This window comes from Python bivittatus, unplaced genomic scaffold (genome assembly GCF_059951505.1).
Source record: "Python bivittatus isolate LINGU-HERP-01145 unplaced genomic scaffold, Pbiv_v1 ctg000590_np1212, whole genome shotgun sequence".
NCBI lineage: Eukaryota > Metazoa > Chordata > Lepidosauria > Squamata > Pythonidae > Python > Python bivittatus.
The window spans coordinates 6155517-6173450 of record NW_028277086.1 but is presented as its reverse complement, the minus strand read 5'-3'; the positions used below and the strand labels follow the sequence as shown (position 1 = coordinate 6173450).

Sequence of the window (17934 nt, the reverse complement as noted above, 5' to 3'; positions counted from 1 at the left end):
TTGAAAGGGAAAGGATCTACACCTGCACAAGAATTACTATACTTTTGAAAAGAGGTATGATTAAGAAAAATATTGGTCCTGGGGGTGGGATACACATCTAATATTTCATTCTATAATTGTAATTACTAAATTTATATGCAAAAGTAATAGAAGTTGGAAATAAGTTATAATTCTATGTATGCGTATGTGCTTATTGAATTAAAAAAAAAGATTGAGGAAAAAAGTGAAATATTTGGTTATCACTAGGACTATTATGAAATGTATGTTATTTCAGAACAATTATGTTAAGACATGGAAGACAAGATGGTGGGTTAGTCATTTATCTAAACACTCCCTGTTATTAGTGAGTATCTGTATTAAATTATCAACAACGGTCCCACTGGCGAGGGTTATTTAATTTACTTTAATGTATCTGATTTGGGCACTACCTGCCTCCAGGTGACTCTGGGCACCTCAGAAGGTAACTAAGAAAATGAAATACAACATAACTAGGACCAAAAAAAAAAAAAGTAAATAAAAGCTGTTAAAAAAACAAGATGACGTTTGCAGGCAACAACAGAACTCAAAGGGGCTCTTACAGTTTAAAACCGAATTTTTACAAAATGATGCACCATGGGTATATGACCCCAGAGAAGTTGTCTAAGATGTATAAAGACACTTCTAATTACCGTTTGAAATGTGAAAAACAGGAAGCGACATTTTATCATGCATGGTGGACTTGTGAAAAAAAAAAAACTGTTGGACACAAATACAAATGGTGATGCAGAGAGTTTTGAAAATTAATATTCAGATGAAACCACCATTTTTCTTACTGCGACTTATAGATAGTCAACTAGAAAAGGCTCATGGATGATTGTTGTTATATATAGTAACTCCAGTGAGGCTGTTATACACATGAAGATGGAAAAATACAGAAATACCCATCATGGAGGAATAGGTTGTAAAGATAGGAGAACTTGCCAAAATGGCTAAATTGACTTCTTTGATCAAGGAGGAAACAACAATTACTTTTATAAAAGACTGGAAACCCTTTATGGACCTTTTGCTGAAAATGGATAAAAATGAATTGGGGATTTGGGGATTCCTTGATTAAAAAGGTTTGTTCATGGGAGGAAGGGAACCATGATATGAAATCTGGTAGGGTGGAAATGGGAATTATGTTTGCAACTGCTGCAAAGAAGGTCGGAAGTCACTTCTTTAGATATCTTTCTTTTTCTCTCTTTCTTTTCTAATCTTTCACTTTGTCTTTTAGTCTTTCATATTTCATAATTCTTTTTCTACTCTTTTATGTTTCCATAGTTTTTTCATCTGATGTAAAATTTTCTTTTAATAAAAATTATATTACAAGCCTAAAGAAACAGGAAGCATTTTAACATCAGTTCCAAGAAACTCAGCAACAAGAATAGTATCATCTTGAGGTTTCACCATCAAAATTAATTGTTCTATGGAGGAGGGGCTGGGAATCTTCTCCTTGGCTTTTTTCGCCTTCATTTCATTTCATGAGGCACAATGAGCTCTTCTTCCCAAAAGTACAAAAGGACACTTTGCAAAATGAAACAAACAAACAAGCAAAAGAGACTTGTAAAACAGGCTCACCCAATTTCACTCCAGATAAAGGACTCTGAAGGTGGGAGAGAAGAGGAGAGGATCAAACAGGCAGCTGATTAGATCTGCATGCTAGCAGAAGACTTAAAAAATGCTTCAGCCCCTTTTGCCTAAGTAACAGCCAGAATATGTGTGTATGTGTGTATGTGTGTATGTGTGTACACACATATTCTGACACCAAAACAAGCAGCCACTTGTTAACCCAAACCCCACACCCCCCTGAACCCCCCACACACCCTAACCCCCCACCACACACCACCAATCCCCCCCTTCAGATCTCCCACAAAAGGGTCACATCACCCTGGGCACAGAGAGAACTGCTCCTGTCTGTGCTCCTGCACTCTGAAGATGCCGGTCCCAGGTGCTGGCGAAACGTTAGGAGACAAAACTTTCAGAACACGGCCACACAGCCCAGAAGACCCACACCAGCCAATTCTTAGATGCTTCAAGGATTTTCTCGGGTTTAAGTGCCCAGATCTTGAGTGACTCCTCTTCGTCTTCCTCACCATTAAGAAAAAATACTCAGATAAAAAAAATCCAAAGTCAGACACACACCAGTCAACAAGATAACAACTGTATAATCTGTCAAGTGTTCTAATGAACCTCACAATTACTAGAAAACTACAAAAAAGATTTATTTATCCATTCCATTTACTGCAAATTTTCATGCAAACATTTCAAGAATCACTATTGTTTCCAGGCAAAGGATGAAACAGAGTTTGGGTTCAATTTCAGCTGCTTCCTGATTTTCATTGAAGTTGTAAACAGGGATAAGATAAGACTGATTTTCAGTCTGATACTTCTTGTTTCTCCTTCCAAGTTATTAGTAAGTCTTTCAATGTTTCCTTTTTGTAAAATTTGTAGAAACACTTTCTAAGTATATAGCAAAATATGAAGCAAGTTCCTCTTCTTTTAACCCAGAAATCTGTTCCTGGCACTGAATAAATTCTGCTTTCTCACCACATGTACTTCAAATACAGACCAAACTGCATTCATCAAAGAACTTCAGCTTTCTGGACTTCCTTCGATTCTTGAAGAGACTTGCTGGTTCTCAAAAGGGATTCTTCACAATCATCATCAGGTATGTCGAGAGTAAAGGTAGAACTTCCATCTGTTATATGAAAAGAAATCTTTCTCAGTTCAGAATTAGTCTTCAGAACTGCTAGGATGAGATTATTTGATAGTATGATTTCTTAGAGAAAGGCATCCATCATGGATGACCAGTTATTAAAAGAAAAAGAAAATCAATTGGGTGGAGGAGCAACCATTTTTTAGGTGTCCTTCCTCAGCACTGTAAATCTTAGCCAACATAACCACCTGTATCTTCATGCCAGCCTGCTTGCCATAAAAGCACCAGTGGCCCCAACTGACTTCTTGCATCTGTTTGGAGCAAGTGTGGGTGTTTCTGAAGAATCCACTATAATGTGTCTTATAGCACTTCAATCTTGCACCACTGTGGATTATCAGCACGAGGCCAATCCTCCTTTAGTGAGGGCTCAGGCCTGACCATGTCCTGATCTGCAGTAACTCACAAATCTCCTCCTGCTGTTCTGGCCAGATGTGGTTATTTGTTGAGAACATCCTTTCCTTTCCAATATTCGTCAGGTTTGTGAAGATGCCCTTTTCTTGTCCTCCTCTTCTCCTACTGACTTTTTCCCCACCCATGACCCAGTTCTAAGCTCCTCATTTTCATTCAGGAGCACCTTCTCTGGATATTCCTGATGTTGGGCAACTGCACTCCCTGATTACATTTTTCAGGTCATAGAGAGCAGAGTTATTTCAATAATTGTCTCCTGTCCGACCAAATGTTTTTGATTTTGTTTGGTTTATTCCTTTTGTTTCCCTTTTCCCTGCTCTTTCTCCCCCATATTCATTCCTTTCTCAACTCAAGTAATTATTCATTTTATATCACTGCAAAAATATGTCCTTACTTTTTAAGCTGGCTTTTAAGCTGGTGTTGTATATGGCTATTGTTTCATTGTATACTTTATTTTATTTTACTATTTTATTTTATTATTTTGTCTTATACTGTAGCGTAGCTTAGCTTAGCTTAGCTTAGTGAGAAGATAGCTACCTAGAACCTTGGGATGACAGGCTATACATTAGAAGAACACCAAGATTTTGGAGAAGATCTTTGGTATAAGAGGGAGGGGAGGAGAAATGCTGTCAGACTTTCAATATTACTCCAGTTCCAGTACTTCTTTTTCTATCTGCTTCCTGACCTGCCCTACCTCAAAGGGCTGACACCTTCCTATAGGTCTATCAATCAATCAATATAAATTAAATAAAATAAAACTCCAAGTACATCAAGGATGGAAGAATATAATAAATGGTATCACAAATAATGTTCTGCCTAGAATTCAGATCAAGATCAGAGGCCTTTACATTCACCCATGGATACATAGAGCCATTTCAATGTTGAATCCCCAAATTCTCGAAGCCTCCTGAAACAACTACCCCAGGGTGATTTTTTGCCACTTCTTTTTGCTCATGCAGAAATGTTGGACAGCCTTACAGGAAAGTTCCCTTTTCTCTTCTTTTTCCTGATTATTTGTATTTCCATTCAGAGGAGCCCAGATTGGAGCAGAAGAGGAAATGCTTCCCTTTCCCACTTCCCATCGACTCAATTTCTCTCCCTAGCACAGAAACCAACAATCCCATTCATCCCTTGTTGTGACTGGGCCACAAAGCTTCCATCTGACCCTTCCCCGTTCCTAGAGAAACCAACCCACCAACCCTGCCAAGGAGTTTTTAGACCTCTTTCCTTCCACAGCAGTGAGTGGAAGCAGCTGGTAAATAACGAGAGGACTTTCTAAACATGCACCTCCCACTCCCCAATGCTCCACCCCATCTCAGGAAATAAAATCCCCCTCCCATTTGGAAGAATGTTCTTCCTTTGCTGGGAAGATTTGCTCTGTTCTTCATGAGGATGCCAGCTCCAGCTAATGTTTACACTGATGAAAAAAATACACAAATTTCTGAAACTCAAATTCAATAGCCAGTTAAACTCCTTGTTAAATTATCACCAACCATCTGAGATTCCACATAAGAAGATATATTTACTAGGGCAGAAGTAATTCAGGTACTCATTCTTTTTTTTTTTTCAAATAACTTTATTAGAATTTAAGAAAAAAGAAAAACCAGAATAATTAAGATAGAAAGTAGAAAAGAGGAAAAGTTAAAGAATGAAAAAGAAAACAAAAGTGTAGAAAGAAACAGAAATACAAAAGAAAGATGGCTTCCAACTTTCTTTTACAACAGATAAATTTGCTTTAAGCTCTTACTCCAAGTTCACAACATAACTTCCATTTTTTTCTATTGTCTACTATTATTTCTAAATGTCAAATCCATATATCATGATTTCATTTTTTCTGTTTCACACCAAAAGTCCAGAAGAGGTTTCCAATCAGCATTAAAATCAATCAATGTCTCTTCTCTAACCTAAGCTGCCAATTTCACCATCTCAGCCAGCTCCATCAATCGCACCATCCCTTCTTCTATTGTAGGGAATGGCAAATCTTTCCACTTATGTGTACATAAAAGTCTTGCTGCTGTTATCACGTATAAAAACAAAGAATCCGTTAGTGATTCCAATGGACATTTTCTTCTCCTGTGAGGTTCAGCTCTGACCCAATATAAACCAACCAGAATATCATGAAACATTCTGTTGTTTATACATGGTCCCAAAGTGATCATTTGAGAAGGATAAGAATTATGATTAATAATTTGTACAGCAGTTGTGATTACACTTTAAAATAAAAATGGATAAATCCATATCGTTTGCCAATAGATTGATCATATGACCATTGTTTGTTTTCTTTTCACTTTTGATATTACACAGTTCTTGTGAAGGAGCAGAAGAAAACTTACTTCCTATCAAACCGACAAGGATTTCCTCTTTTATCTGGCAAAGTGACAAAACAAACTGACCTCCATGAGTTATTTCTGCTTTGCTTCTATGGAAAGGAATTGAGGTGAAACAAGTCTTTTACTTTGTGGGAGGCTGATGTCTCAGCTTTTGCCTTCCTGAGCAAGATCCAAAGCAGTAGTAGTCAAAAGCATAACCCAGATGACTTCCACTGAAGATTTTCTGTGAAGATTCCCACACATCTTCCACCATACCTGTTGGAAAAACCAAAACAGAGGCAAATGACGTTTGATCTCTGTTGACTAAAAAAAGGGTGAGTGGCTTGGTCTTTAGCTGTCCATAATTCACCCTCAACAAGAAGCAGAAACAAACAAACAACAAAATCAAAATAAGATTCATTTCCACTGAAGATGACAACCAACATGGATGCTGAAATGGGAAATTTGAAACACAGTTGTACTGAACACAATGGAACTCATGCCACATGCTCAAAGGACAGTATTGATCAACTTGAATTTCAGGATAAACTCATCTGTTCCTTAATCATTTTAATCTGTATTCCAGGGTTTATTGGAAATGGAACTGTCATCCAGGTGTTGGGTTCCCAGATTAAGAGGAAGCCTTTCACCGTCTATATCCTCAATTTATCTGTGGCTGACAGCGGGACCCTCATAACCCTATTTCTGCATGCAATTCTGGTCATAACAACTGGGCATTCCACCACAGAAATTGCAGAATGCTTCGTATGCACTTACTGCACTGTTCAATTTCTTCTGACAATCATCAGCATTGACCGGTGTTTGTCTATCTTCTTCCCAATTTGGTATCAGTACCATCGGCCCCCATACATGTCCACCATTCTTTGTGCCATGACATGGATAGTCTCTTTCCTCTTCTGCACAATTCATTACATTCTTTTTCTTAAAGGAATTCAAATTTTTGACATACTCAAGTATTTTTTCATATGTACCACCATTTGCATCCCACTCATGCTGGTCTCCAGTCTGGCCCTCTTCATCAAAGGCTACCTTAAATCACAGAGGAAGAGGCGAGGGAAACTTCTCATCACCATCTTGCTTGCCCTGTTTTTCTTCCTCATCTTTTCTTTTCCACCAACCATCATTTATCTCATCTATATTATTTTCAGTCAGAAATATTTCTATTTATTTATATATGGCTACTTATGTGCCTGTCTGAACAGTAGTGTTAACCCACTGATCTATTTTCTACTGGGGAGAAAGAAGGAACTTCATTCTACGTTCAACCTAAAAAACATCCTCCAGAAATTTTTTAATGAGGAAGAAGAGAATGAGGAGCAACCAGAGGTCCAGGTTGACATCCAGTTATGAAGTTCTCACACAAGTGAAAATCTTTCATTTTTCTATAGCTCCCTGGTTAATATCCAGGACTTGATGTAAACCTCTTTTGGCAAATACAAGATTACCAGACATGTAATGCCAAGGAATTTAGGAAATTAATCTGTCACTTCTTCAACCATCGTAGTCAGGACTCTCCAAGACATTTCAAACAGATCCTTTTGAGACAATGTGAGGAGATAACACATGGATTAAATGGGTTAAACTTTTCTTGGATCTTAGTCATTAGCTGGGAGCAGCTGAATGGAATGTTTTCCTGATCTTCCAATTTCTGCACTCGCCCTTTGCTCATTTTCAAGCACAAATTAAAAATGCTCCAAACACTGTTTAAAATGCTTTGATGTTCCCTGCTTTTTTATCCTCACAGCCAGTTACCCAGCAAAGTCCATGTACCAGTCAGAATTGATCTGTGACTCTGGAAACCTCATTGTATAGTATCACCCATGCTTCAATACATATATTTGATTAATTTCCCATGCATGTTTAAATATTTTGCGCAATGGATTTTCAATGTAATGATATTGATTTTAATTTTGCCTTCATTTAAATTGCAATCTTGTGGTTTATACTTTCTCTTTTTATGTGTTGTTAGCCATCTTCAGTTTTGAAGGATAGAAATTTAGCAAATAAATTAATAGCAAATAACTGAGTCTGTAGATGTCATGTGCTTGCCTGTGGGCACTGAGATGCACAGCTTTCTAAAACTACCTTTCCCAAGGATTCATGTAATGCTGGGCTATTTTCCTTTTCCCTGATGTCACTAATGCTTTTTACTCTCTACCTGCCAAGAGTGATCTTCCTCTCCTTTGAAATTACCCTTCCATTACTCCAAATTCATGGCCAGAGAGATCACGTTCTACCTCCTCCACTGTCTTCTATTTTATGTTGGTCACACATGCTCAAACCCAAGCAGGAAAAGCTGAGAAAAATTCCCACCACCAAGTTCTTTCTAAATGGAAATTCAACCAAAGTAGATTGCCTAGGATTAGGATAGTAGATGGGAAAGGATTTAAGATGAGAGGCAATTTAAGGCCTGTGGTGTTCGACTTCAACTGCAGAGATTCAGCCTCAAAAGCCCAGTTGGCCATTGCGCTCCTTCAGTAATAAGGACATAAGAACATAGGCAGTGGCCTCCTAGATTTCACCCCTGGCCCATCTAGTCTCACAATCTGTTCTCACAGTGGCTGACCAACTGCAGAAGGAAGCCCATCTTAGCTGAAATATTTAGTAGGGCAGAACTTAATCAGGCAGTGATTCCTTTTTTTCAGATTCCTTTATTAGATTTTTAAGATTATAGGATACAAACTAACAAGAACTAATAATTAAGAGAAAAAGTAGAGATGAGGAAAAAGGAAAGTATGAAAAAGGAAACAGTGTGAAAAGTGCAGAAAGAAAAAGAAATACAAAAGGAAAATGACTTCCGACTTTCTTTTACAACAGATAAATTTGCTTTAAGCTCTTACTCCAAGTTCACAACATAACTTTCATTTTTTTCTGTCATCTACTATTATTTCTAATTGTCAAATCCATATAACATGAATTCATTTTTTTTCTGTTTAACAAAAAGTTCGAAAAGCGTTTCCAATCTGCATTAAAATTAATCAATGTCTTTTCTCTAATCAATTTAATTGATTAATTCTCTAGTCAAAGCTCTAAAAAAAAACCCCATCCATTTTTCCCTGTAGGTAATGGCAAATCTTTCCACCTCTGGGCACATAAGAGCGAAGAGGAGGGAGGCAAATCCAGGCTGGTCTGTGCAACTAGCAAGGCCCTACATTTCTGAGGACTGACACTGCCCAGCTGTGGGCCCCCAGGGGGGAGGCAAGCAATGTCCGGGCTCACAAGACCGAATTACGTGATTCGTGTGACTTAAATTACATTGTGGAGTCCTGGTGCTCTCTGAGCTTGGCTGTTTGCTTGCAGACGTTTCATCACCCCACTAGGTAGCATCATCAGTGCCACAGTGAGTGTTGCGTTACATCGTTTTGCATGATGACATCATGATGTGTGTGGCGGCTTCTGCTGGTTGCCCATGGTTGCCGGTCAGCCTGGTCTCCTAGTTGGACCAGGGGATGGAGGGGAAATGATCGAACCTGACCAATATGGGGGAAAAAGCAGTGGAGGGATATGAAACGAAAGGGGGTTGGAAAGGAAATGCTGGAAGAAAAATGCCAAACTATGAGACTCAGGATATGAACAGTGATTTCCGTCAGTGTTCAGATAAGGACATACAGCCTGGCTACTTTTGATTTGGTGCCCTGGGGCCTCTTTCTTTGAATTTTCCCAATATTGCTGCATTCATTTTGGCCCTGATGACTTTGGGCGTTTGCCTCTCTCTTTGTACAGTGTCTCAGGTCAGCAACCGTATTCTCCTAAGACGTTGAACCTGGCTTTCTTCTTCTTTTTCCTCTTCCTCCTCTTCTTCTCCTTCTTCTTCGACGGCTGAGGACCTTTGCTCAAAATAGTCCTTTTAGTTCATTTTCAGCCCACCATACTGTGCAACTGCAGATAACAGTTAACTATGTTGCCTCAACACTGCCAATTTCTTCAAATGATGCTGTTTACATTCTGGAAGGTGAGCTCCCAGGGCATATTGGGGGGAAAAGAATAGGATAATGGCTAACCCTGTTTAGACTAAATAAATTAACTGTGTAAAACCTGTCCTCTATCATTTGCTAAATGCACCTAAAAGTTGAGTTGAGCTTGACTCCTACTGACTAAAATAGTGTTTCTTAAAGTATCATCCAAGGATCCCTTGGGGTTCCCCAAGACCTCAGGTTCCACAAAATCAAAATTATTTGCCAGTTATTTTTTTAAAAAGCCGATGCAGTAAAATTTCATTCATTCATTCATTCATTCATTCATTCATTCATTCAAAGTTTCTGACTGCCCAATAGCCGAAGCTCTCCAGGTGACTTACCATAAAACACGCTATTTAAAAATTAAAAAATGAAAATGAAAACTTGTACAATAAAACCAAGAAAGTGCAAAAAAAAAACTTCATGCAAACTAGGCAGCTTGCGAGCAGTCCTTCAACACTGAATTAAATTCAAGGCCAATTCAAAAAGCCCAGGAAAATAGAAGCATCTTCACCGAAATGATGTGCACGTGAGTCTCTCTGGGGAGGGAACTCCATCCACGGGGCGGCCCCTCCGGAGAAGTTCTCCCTGGAAGAAAGAAACGCGCCCCGAGGACAAAGAACAGAGAAGGGAACACGAAGTCGCTTGTTCAAACATGCCTTGGTGACCTCCGTCCTCTGCGCTGGGAAAACCCAACCGGGCTTTTCTGCTCTGGTTATATTCCGTTCTCCCACCCCGGGGCGACCTCAGGTATGGGGATGATTCTGTCTTACTGCCCTGGGTGTCAGTATTCCAGATCTTCTCCACCGCGGACCACCTGCCCCGGCCCCGTCAGCCTCGCGGCCCGGCGCTCGCGAGGGCCGGGCGCTCCCGGGCCAGCCCCGCGCGCTCTTTCTGCCGGAGAGCGGCGGGTCGCCCGGCCCCGCGGAGGGGTCGGTTTCTCAGCTCGGAAGCGCCGCTTTAGAGCCGCTTCCCGCGGGGCTGGCGAGGCCCCTCTTCTCCCCGCTCCGCTCCGCCCGCGCTGGGTCGCTCAGCGGCGGCCGAGGAAGCTCCGCTCCAAATGCGGCGCGGCGGGCCCGCGAGCGGATGGACGCGGAGCGAGAGGAGCCCGCCGCCCTGCGCCCAGGCGGCGGCAGCAGCAGGAGGAGTGCTGCGAGGAGCGGGCGGAGCTTGCGCGCCTGGCTGAGCCAGCCCTCCTCCGCCTCCTCGCCCTGCCCGCGGGGCTTCGGCGCCGGAGCCGGCCAGCGGAGGGCTCGACTCCGCCGCGCCGGTGCGCGGGAGGGCAGCAGCTGCGCCTGCAGCGCCCCCGGCTCCTGCCTTCGCCCGGCGCGGCGCGCGGCAGGCTCACCCCTTCCCCGCCCGTTGCGAGCGCCGGCTTGGTCCGCTGCGTCGGGAGCCGCCCGAAACCCGGGCGAGCGGAGTCGCTTCTGGGCGAGCGTCCCGTGAGGAAGGCGCCCGGGGCTCGGAGTTTCCGGGCACATTCCGCACAGGCGGGGGCCGGCTCGGAGGGGGGTCGAAGGGGGTCCGGGTCCTGGAGGCCGAAGCTTCCGCTGCCGGAATAGAGGGGGCCGTCGGCGCTTTTCGGCGAGGGCGCAAGAGAAGGTTGCGTGAGGGTGTCCCTGAACTCCCCCGCGGTTATTCTGGTGTTTAAAGAAATAACGTCAGAATTGCAGCGCCCCTTTGTCACGGCTGTGGGAAAAAAAGAAATGACAGCCGAGGGTTCTTCTGCCGTTCAAGAAAGGCCCGTCTAGTCTTCGCTCCATTCCATCGCGGTTCTGCTTCGTCCTGTGCCAAAACGTGCCTCGCAATGTCTCAAAGGCTTCCTCGTCTTACGAAAGAGGGTTTGGTTATTCTCCGGCTGCTGGAAAGGCTCTTTCAGATTTCTCTTGCTGGAATTTTTGGGCATGTTCAGGGGGCGCCTGATAGTGTCGTTTTCTAATCCAGGACACACGGACCATAAACTAACCAGATGGCCTGGATGGTAAGCTGATTGTTCCTAGTTACTTTGATGTGGAAATTTATTATTTTTATTGTTTTTATTATTTCGGATTTTAATTGTAAGCAGCCCCGAGACCCCCTCTGGGGGAGATGGGAGCCATATCCGTTTAATACATTAATAAATAAAAATAAATAAATAATCAAGAGTAGCCTGCTTTGTGAATGCGGCTGATCGGAACACTTTCCCCAAATTCTTTTCTCTTTCGAAAGACATGTTGAGAGCAGATTCTCATTCATCAAAACGAAGAGGAACTGGTTGGGGAAATTAAAAAACAAACACGGGAGTCGTTTTCATAGGGCTACCTCTGTCAAAGTCAGAGTTGCAAAAGTTCTATTTAGCGCTCTCTGTGGGTGCGCACGCAGCACCTCCAAATCAGTGTCTGGACAAATTTAGGCAGTTTTTGGGGGAAGAATTTTGGGTGTGGTTTGCCCTCGCCTTCTCCAGGTTTCTAGCCTGGTATCCTTAATCACTACACCCAACTGGCTCTCTTTCACTCCAGTTTTAACTTTTACCAAGATAATATTTAGCAACACACTTACACACGTATTATAGATGAAGGATGAGCAATTGGGGTCCTCTAAGGACCCAGGGCTCTGTGTGTCCCCTTCTTTTGGGCCCCAGAGGATCTTCTAACCATTATTGCTTTAAAACATGGGGCTCTATTGCTCACTATTTTGAATAAATAACATAAAAATGGTGGCAAACCTTCAATTTATATTGTCTCCAAAATAACATTCTAGAGCTTCAAAAGCCAGCAGTAATGGATTCCTCTGTCGACGTCATCCAACAACTTTTCCCAATCCAGTACTCCTGAATATGCTGCTTTACAACCCTCAGAAATACCAATCACGCCAACTGGAAATTATGAGAGCTCTAGACTAACGTAGCTGGAGAACACCACATAAGGGGAGTCTGCAGTTTTTAGGTTTTATAGTCAATGTGGGACTTCATGGCAGAGTGTTGCTGTGCTGAGTGTTTTCACCTATCTTGATCCTGCCAAGAACGACAAGGGAATGTTTGTTTGTTTGTTTGTTTGTTTGTTTATTTATTTATTTATTTATTCGGCTTGTATGCTGCCCATCTCCCCCATGGGTGACTCTGGGTGGCTCACAATAAAAAAGAAAAAACACAATTCTCTCCAAGATGGCTAAAAACTATAAATAATTAAAAAACATATTAAAAATGCCCTAAAAAACCTCCTCTAATTTTGGCCCTATAAAAACCTGTAAGATGCTGGGGGGGGGGGGCAACCCATCATCCCACCAGCCATCTCCACAGGTGCAGGCCCCCCTCCTGCCCCCAGGCCTTCTGGCAGAGCCAGGATTTAATCCCTTTCCTGAAGGCCATGAGGGAGGGGGCACACCGGACCTCAGGAGGCAAGATGTTCCATAGGGCGGGCGCTGCAGCAGAAAAGGCTCTCTGCCTAGACCCCACCAATCGAAATTCCCTGACCGGTGGGGTCTGGAACCTGCCCCTTCTGCTGGACCGAGTGGGACGGGCTGAAGTGACCAGGGCGAGGCGGTTCCTCAGATAACCTGGTCCCGTGCCATGAAGGGCTTTAAAGGTGATGACCAACACCTTGAATTGGACCCGGAAACAAACCGGTAACCAATGCAGCTCGCGCAACAGCAGTGTTATATGTGCCCTCCTAGGGGCATTGAGAACTGTCCACGCCGCCGCATTCTGCACCAGCTGTAGCTTCCGGATACTCTTCAAGGGTAGCCCCATGTAGAGCGCATTACAGTAGTTCAACCCGGAGGTGACCCGGGCATGAGTGACCGTGCAGAGGTCCCCCTGATCCAGGAAGGGGCGTAACTGCCGCACAACACGAAGTTGTGCAAAGGCCCTCCTGGCCACGACTGCCACCTGCTCTTCGAGCAGGAGTCGTGAGTCCAGGAGAACCCCCAAATTACGCACCGGGTCTGTCTGGGGCAGTGCAACCCCGTCAAGAACCAAAGATGACAAAGTCCTAGATCCTGAGGCTCCCCGTATCCACAGCCACTCTGTCTTACCAGGGTTCAGCTGAAGCCCGTTGTCCCCCATCCAGGCCCCCACAGCAATGTTTAAGATTATAGTGGCCAGAAATGTCACCCTCAGCCCATCAAGGCATTTCACACAGACAGCCTTCACTCATCTATCTGCATCACTTCAACCAGCCATAAATGACAAGATTTAGAGTTTTGCCATTTCTTCTTTGTGTAGATTTTCATAGTTATCAAATACCGAATCTTGTAAGTGGCATGTTAAGCACCGCAAAATACCGTAAAAACTCTTGTAAAGTCTTCAGTTCACTAAAATAAATTTGGAAAGGTCATTTGGATTAGCTCTTGCAGTTGCCAGATATAAGAGAGTTTGGGGTTTTTTTGTTTGGATTGACACTGCTAGGGTACAACCTCTTCTTCAGACAGCCCAATCCATTTCCCCCCTCTTTGAAGTAAAAAGGTTGATAAATAGTCATATCAATGAACCAGGCTTTCTTCTTTTATTTACTATTATTGTGGTTTTTTTTAATAAAATTTTTTATTCTTTACAACAAACACAAAACATACATAAACAAACAAAAACATACAAAGGCATAAAAAAAACCATCTTCCATTTTATACCGTGTGTCAACCAGTTACCAACTCGTTGGTGCCCCTTTCATAATCTTAAATTCTCATATCATCTATTCAAAATATACTTGTATACTTATCAATTATCAATTATTAATCATTCATAGCTAGTCTATAGAATCATTTATTACAAGAAATTTTAGCTTTCAATAGGATTAGTAATACATTTTTATCCATCGATTATATGTGTATATATATAATAATTAATATCAAATTTCTATTATAAAATTTCCTAATCCATTACATTACTATATTTTCTCATCCAATCATTAATAAAACAAATCCCGTGTCATATAAAATTACTTATCTTCTTACTCTAATTTCAAATATCAGTTTAACTCATCTCTGCACATTCCATAATTTTCAATAACTTCCTCCTGCATAGGTACTTTTTCATTCTTCCAATTCTTAAAAGTTACAGTTCTAACCATTATCAAAACACACTTAATTCTTCACTACATGTTTCAACAAAAATATCTCCAGTTTAAAATCTATATGTTACTATATCCGACCATGTATGAATTTTAGTCTAATCTCTTAAAACATTTACAATCAAATACAATTCTTTACTATATATCTCAGTTTTATACCTTATTCAAACGCTTGCATAGTTTTAAGTTCACCCTTTTCATTCAATATCCCAAAATATCTGGCTGTTTATTCCTTTTTCTATATTATTGGATAAGAGAAAGCAATAATAAATGTCCTTTCAAGCATTCTGCTTTTTGAAGCTTCTGTCAGTTCCATCATTGTTGTATTCCCCTCGTTTTTTCTTTAGGCATCTGGAGTAGTTTCTTTCAATATTGTTTTACTTCTTCTTTTTATGCATTCTCTTAGTACGATTTTCCATTATAATCTTGTATAATCTTTTTCTCACCCTCAGTACCAAGAACAAGTCTGTCCCTCTTCATTTATCAGTTGATTAACCCTTTTGATTCTGAGTTTATAAGCCTCAAAATAATTCTGTTTAGTGTTTCTGATTTCTTGTGATATTTCTTCCTTTTCCATTGATCCCGTTTTATGTTTAATTAAATCCATTTTAGCTTTAATATCTTTTTTTTTTTTGGCGGGAATTTCTGCAGCTCTTCTTCCAGTTTTTTATAGTCATCCTCGATAGTTTAAAAATCTTTTTCTGCATTGTGTTTCTCGTATAGTCTATTATCTTGTATAAACCTTCATTAAGTCAAAGGATTCTTTATCTTTGTTCTTGCCAGGAGAAAGAAAAAAAAAAGGCAAAAGAAAAAAAAAAAGAAGAGGAGGGGAAAGGCTAGGTCTCTTTAAAAATCCAACTGGGGGGGGAATAGAGAGCAAAGCAGAGCTTCTAGCAGAAAGAAGAGCTACTGCCACTAATCAAGGCTCTTGTGACTAACTCAAACTTTCCATCTTGAATATTTTCAAAGTCGCTTTCAACTCCACTTTCTTGTTTATAGTTATTAGGATGGCACCTGTATAAACATGCACATCCCACTATCTTTTTAGAAAGCCCAGGGTCCTTGAGCATACGTCACAATGAAAAAAAAGACACTGTATCGAGCCTCTAGATGGCAGTGCAACTTTCTTTCATTTACTTTCTCTTAACTCTACTTTCCCCATTTCCAAATAAAAAAATATAAGTTTCTTATAACAATAGAAAAATCTTAATCAAAAAAGAAGCTTAAGATAAAAGATTATTGAGTATTGAAAAGAAAAAGCCAGTCCAGTTAAAAATATATTTTTTTAAAAGAAAAACATCTTGCCAATTCCACTAAAAAGGGAAAGTTAAAAAGAAAAGATTTTTTTCCCCTTTTTTTTATAAGGCTCAATCTCGCCGCTTAATCCACTTTTCTTCACTTTTAAAAATCTCTTTAAGTTACTTAAGGTGTTCTCTAAGAACAGTTGAATAGTAAAGGTCCATCTCACCCGGTTGACACCCCTCTCTTTCTTCTTCCTTTGGAGCTGTCCCGGCTTTCGCAGTCATTAAATGGCTGCCTCTCCTCCGCCGGCTTCAAGAGCTTCTCCTGGGATCAATCTGGGGCTTGCGGTGTCCCTGAGATCCACAGGATGCGCCCTTTGCGATTGCCATCTCTACGGGACGGCTTAGGTCCATCGGGACCATCCGGGGGGGGAGATATCGGCTGCGATCCTGGGAGCCCAGGATCGCCCGCCGTATCGCCGCGACGCCAGCTCCGCCCTCCATTTACTATTATTGTTGATTGCACAGTCAGCCAGATGTTTACACAATTTGGCATTTTTATCCACCTACTGAGTCCTTCCCAAGGACCTGGGATAAGTAGAAGTTGTTGTCTGATAGTGTTAAAGATGTCATTGCAGGACGTGAGCTGCTCCAAGTAAAGTTGCCTTTTGCAATTGACTGATGGTGATTTTGTCAATGCTGATAGTCTTCAAGTGGTGCTCCAGATGTTTTGGGATTGCCTCCAAGGTGCCTATTATTCTTAGTACTACCTTTGCTTTATTTTGTCATAGTCATTCTACTTCTATTTGCAGGTCTTTATATTTTGTGGTTTTCTCCAGTTCTTTCTCTTCCCTTCTGCTGTCTCCAGGTGTTGCAATGTCCACTATCAAGACTTTTTTGTCTTTCTTATCAACAATGGTTAGGTCTGGGGTGTTGTGTGGCAGGTGCTTGTCTGTTTGAATTCTGAAGTCCCAGAGCACTTTAGCTTATTATTATTTGTATTAGTATTAGTATTATTTTAAATTTATTGGTCACCCAAATCCAATGGACTTTGGAAGTTCTGTATTTTCTTTTGTGGTCTATTAGTGAAGGCACCAGGCTAGAAAGCAGGAGACGGTGAGTTCTAGTCCTGCCTTAGGCATGAAAGCCAGCTGGGTGATTTTGGGACAATCCCTCTCTCTCAGCCCAACTCACTTCACAGGGTTATTGTGGTGGGGAAGATAGGAGGAAGAAAGAGCATTAGGTATGTTCGCTTCCTTGAGTTACTGATAAAAATAAGAAAGGTAGGATAAAAAATCTTTTAAAAAATGGCTTGCTGTTTCTGTCTGTATTTGTGCTTCATCAGGGTGCGTTTGTGCATGGATCTATGCTGTGAAACACAGAGTGGGCTGCATAAAATCTCCTCTGGGTCATGTGAACAGGAGAGAGGGGCTTACGAGAGAGCCATCAGCAGCACTCCAAGCTATTATGCAACTCCCCCTCTTCTATGGATGCACTGGAGGAATTTTATGGTGATTTTTCTCTGCAGCCCCTTTCTCAACTTGATCTGGCTTCTCCTGCCATTCCAAATTTGGTATCCTTCTGTTTTCAGAGAGTTGTCCTGCTGACAGCCTGAAAGGGCACCGATGGGGGGGGGGGGTGAGAGAGAGAGACTCTTGAGCTCTTTTATATAATTTCTTTCCAATGTTCTGTTGTGTTGAGGAGGAAAACAAGTGAGGAAAAGCTGCAAAGCTTGGCTACTGGAATTTTTTCCCAGTCATAACTGACCACAGGAGGTCTTGGGGAACGAAATAACATGGGGGTGGGAAATCACACCAGCTTCTGAGACGGCATTAAGCATTATCCAGACTCCTGCTGGGGTTATCTTCACCGTCAAGAGATAAACATGAAATGAAATTCCACAGCCAATACCTCTCTCTATCACTTTTCTGTTCTCCTCAAGAATTACAGCACCCAGTGGAATCACTCTTCTCGAAAGAGGAGCCTTGGCGTTCAATTCTCGATTCTCCAAGCAGCTTGTTGCCATGATGTAATAAAATTACTCAGTGCTATGTTAGCTCCATGGGATTTTTGTCTTCTTCCCCATAAGAGATGAGAAGAAAACAAAGAAAATACTTAAGAGAATAGTATAAGATTCTCTTTGTCTGAAATATTCAAACAGCGGATGAGATATGCCTACTTACATTCTAGGGAATTTAAATACTGCATTTGCACTACATTGGA

General features: G+C 41.4%; 2 protein-coding genes across 2 annotated transcripts; one reads left to right on the top strand and one right to left on the bottom strand.

Annotated features, from left to right (window-relative positions):
* The first annotated feature begins 5722 nt into the window (after window positions 1-5722).
* LOC148214738 (proto-oncogene Mas-like) lies at window positions 5723-9777 on the top strand. The gene has a single exon (XM_088148929.1). It carries the CDS (start codon window positions 5884-5886, stop codon window positions 6820-6822), a length of 939 nt encoding a protein of 312 aa, XP_088005055.1. The 5' UTR covers window positions 5723-5883; the 3' UTR covers window positions 6823-9777.
* A 2528-nt stretch (window positions 9778-12305) lies between these two features.
* On the bottom strand, window positions 12306-13540 carry LOC148214737 (uncharacterized). The gene is made up of 2 exons (XM_088149248.1): window positions 12862-13540; window positions 12306-12314 (listed from the first exon to the last, which is right to left on the bottom strand). Exons 1-2 carry the CDS (start codon window positions 13468-13470, stop codon window positions 12306-12308), a joined length of 618 nt encoding a protein of 205 aa, XP_088005374.1. The 5' UTR covers window positions 13471-13540.
* Window positions 13541-17934: the final 4394 nt, after the last annotated feature.